Source organism: Nematolebias whitei, chromosome 2 (assembly GCF_014905685.2).
Source record: "Nematolebias whitei isolate Nwh7 chromosome 2, NemWhi1, whole genome shotgun sequence".
NCBI classification, from domain to species: Eukaryota; Metazoa; Chordata; class Actinopteri; order Cyprinodontiformes; family Rivulidae; genus Nematolebias; species Nematolebias whitei.
The window spans coordinates 14427406-14431027 of record NC_056499.1 but is presented as its reverse complement, the minus strand read 5'-3'; the positions used below and the strand labels follow the sequence as shown (position 1 = coordinate 14431027).

General features: G+C 38.1%; 1 protein-coding gene across 1 annotated transcript in view; it reads right to left on the bottom strand.

Annotated features, from left to right (window-relative positions):
* Positions 1–2317: 2317 nt before the first annotated feature.
* LOC119425706 overlaps positions 2318–3622 on the bottom strand; it is a 12296-nt gene continuing 10991 nt past the window's right edge. The window contains exon 3 of the mRNA XM_037693251.1: positions 2318–2338. Coding sequence (XP_037549179.1) covers positions 2318–2338 — 21 coding nt within the window. The remainder of the gene's footprint in view (positions 2339–3622) is intronic.

The window sequence follows — 3622 nt, the reverse complement described above, 5'->3', positions numbered from 1 at the left end:
AAAAAGTATAAAAACTACATGATTTATTGCTTCCGATTCTCTACTGTAGAGAACATGATGCAGTTGGAGAAACAACTTTCTGTGAATTGCATTTGCATTGTCCTGAATCAGCTGAGCGATACTGAATGTTTCTGAATGTGCTCCTTTTCTTTTGGCTGGTACATTTGCTGTATTGCAGTTGAGTTGCATTTTAGTGATTCAGCACAATTCATCCTTTGGCTTTCTTTACAACCCCCTTGGTATTTGCAGGCCACTGTCATTTTGCACACAGCACACAAACTGTATTTACATGAAGTCCTGCAGTTTCCTGCAGCCCAGCATACAGAACAATATCCTAATTATTATTAGGATATTAGAAGTACTATTAAAAGTGCATTCAAAAGTTATTTTATTCAGGCAATAAATACTGTTAAATCCATTGTTAATTTTCTCATTTTGTGATGCAGACACAGTGTGGACTCTTCAAAAACTCTTCCTCTGATTGACTCCAGCAGTCTGAGTGTATCGATACGTTATCAGACTTTCATGAAGTTGGACGAGTTGGTTTGCAGTAACTCTTGACAGAGCTGGAAGATGAACTATAGCAGCAAAAGCAACACAAAAAAGAGGTGCAGTGGGCCCTGGAGCAGTTGTGGACAATGATTTATTTGTGCACAGAGCCGATGAGTGAATGGTAGAAAATAGCTACATTTGTTTTTTGCACTTGCTAAGACATAGCCAATTATGCAAGTTTACACATAGGAACGGATTTCTGAGCATTTAAAAATGATCATGTTCTGCTTTAATTGTTTGAACCCACGTACAGGAAGGCAACAGGAACTCCATGGTAAAAGTAAAATAACTTGAATTTATTTTCAATAAACAAAATAAATGCTGGGGCAGCAAACTTGCTTTTACAGAGGGAGACAGAACAATACAGCCTTCCCAGGACAACACAGACAACTGACAGGACATCAGCTGAATAAATAGATACACTGATGAGACATAATGACAAACACCTGGGGTGATTAGAGACGGAGACAGGTGTGACAGGACCAGGAAGAGAAACACAGGGGAGTGCAGGAGATCAGAAACCCAGAAAACCTCACAAAAATAAGGAGCTGGATAAGAGACAGCTTTTGTATTTCTGTTGGGGTGATTTATTTTGTAAGAAAAGCACAACAATGACGCCTCAATGTCTTCAAAGTAAACTAAATTCATTCTTTGTAATGAGAAATGACAGCTGCTGCTGTCCTAAAAAAACAAAATGCAGCTCGTCTTATTTTTCTGCATGTGCAGTTCCACTTCACTTCAAACTCGGGTCCTCTATGAGAGGCCTTGAAGCTTGAGGGTTCCCCGCAGTATCTTAGCTGTTCCTAGGACTGCGATGTTCTGGACAAACATCTCTGAGGTTGTTCCTGGGGTCTGTTGAAGCTATTCTTCCAGTTTGTTGGTCACAGCCTCAGGTACTCTGAGGACCATTGGCACCAATGAGGCCTTGATTCTTCACAACTTTTCAGTTTCTTCTTTCAGACCTTGGTATTTCTTCAGCTTCTTGTGCTCCTTCTTCCTGATGTTACAGTCACTTTGGATTGCTGCATCTATCACTACTGCCTTCTTCTGTAGCTTACACCAAAATGTTCACTTGGTTAGTCATCACCTGTTTGTCTGTCAGGATCTAGAAGTCCCACAGTATCTTAGCCCTTCCATTCTCCTCCACCACCGATGGAGTCTTCTACTTTGACTGCTGGACCTCCAGTCCATAGTCAGGACAAATGTTCTTGTATACTATTGCAGCAATAGTGTAGTGATGATACATTATACTACAATACTATAATAAACAATAGAATATAAGTATGTTTGAATAGCAGAATTATTAGCAAAAAAAACCCATACAATGTTTCAGTCAGATTTAGGGTAATCTAAAATGAGCATATGAAAGCACTCTGAAAGCAAAGGTGGTTATTGTTGTTGTTGTAGGTAAATTCTTGAATGGAATTTTTAATATGTGGGCAATCAGTGTGGGAAATAATATATTTCTAGCAGCCACTGAGATTTAGCTTCTGAATAATAAATATTTTTGTTGACAAATCTTGTTTGAAATAATACTTTTTTTTTTAATTTCACTGGGAAGTATAGTACCTTTCATCTAAAACATATTCCTAAAATTAAAATGGATTTCGTAATAGGTCATTTAGAAATATTTAGAAATCAAGTGAGGGCAGTAAAAATGTTTTTGTTTGATAAAGTTCAATATACTTAACAATTGTTTTAAAAAGTGTTGTGTTTATATTTGAAAGGTTTAGTTTAATGTTAAAAAATGATCAAAGTTGATGTCCTATGGCACAATGATATGAGTCTAGAAGAAAACGACAACACAAAACCAAGGTGAAGGACTGAGGACCCAAAAGCCAACACGAGAGTAGACAGTGATGATGAAAATATTAGTTGTAATTAACAAACTGAATAAAATACGAATAAACTCTAACATAATAGAAAAAGTAGTACAGTAACTGAGAATGCAGAGCTTTGACAATGGATCAAGGAGAACCAGGACAACACGGGGAGATAATAGGAGGTACGAACCAGGTGTGGTGATTACAACACAGAATGGGTGTGACAGAAAAAGAGGACAAGGAAAAACCCTTCCCACACTCTTGCAATATTCTAAACAATGTTTCTAAACTCTAAATGCTCTAAAAGAGCACAGCATGTCATGATCTCTCTCTCTCTCTGCCATCTGCCAGCGCGCTCGGCCATGCCCACTTCTCTGCTGCAGTATTTTCTACATTCGCCTTAGAATCTAGCTGGTTTTTGTTACTTTTCTTTTTTTAGCCATCCTATTTGTTAAAAAAAAATTGTATGACTTTTTATAACTGTTTACTGTTGTCGCTGTTGTCCATTGTTGTCATCGTTCTTTGTTGAAATCAGGTCTCTCTTGTAAATGAGTCCTCGAGGCTCAATGGGATTTACCTGTCTAAATAAAGGTTGAATGAAAAAAAAAAACATTCCTTGAGGCTTTTGGCTGCTTTCTTTCAGATCTTGTGATTCTTGAGAAAGTCTGTTCAGAAGTTGGAGTTACTGTTCATACAATACACACACAGTTTTGAGGCATGTACACACACTTTAACACATGAAGAGAAACAACGCTGTGCGTCATATCATTCAATCAACCTTTATTTAGACAGGTTAATCCCACTGAGCCTCGAGGACTCATTTACAAGAGAGACCTGATTTTAACAGAGTGATGACAACAATGGATAACAACGACAACTATAGACGATCATAAAAGAGGCATACAGATTTTCTTTAATTTTTTTTAACAAGATGGCAAAAAAAGTAGCAAAAACAGCTAGATTATAAGGTGATGTAGAAAACTAAAAACAGGAACATGTCTGCATTGGTTCTTGCCAGGAACAGATGCTTAAAGCTACTTAGAGAGGTCAAGGTCGAGAGCTTCAGATCATTTTGCAAGATATTCCAGGAAACAGGAGTGGAGTAGGAGAAGGCCCTTTTGCCTAGTTCAGTCCACACTGAGGGAACACTGCAGGTAATAATGTCCTGAGAGCGCACGCTGTAGCTGCACTCACGCAGAGACATGTAGGAGGAGATGTATGAAGGCAGCAGACCAAGAAGTGATTTA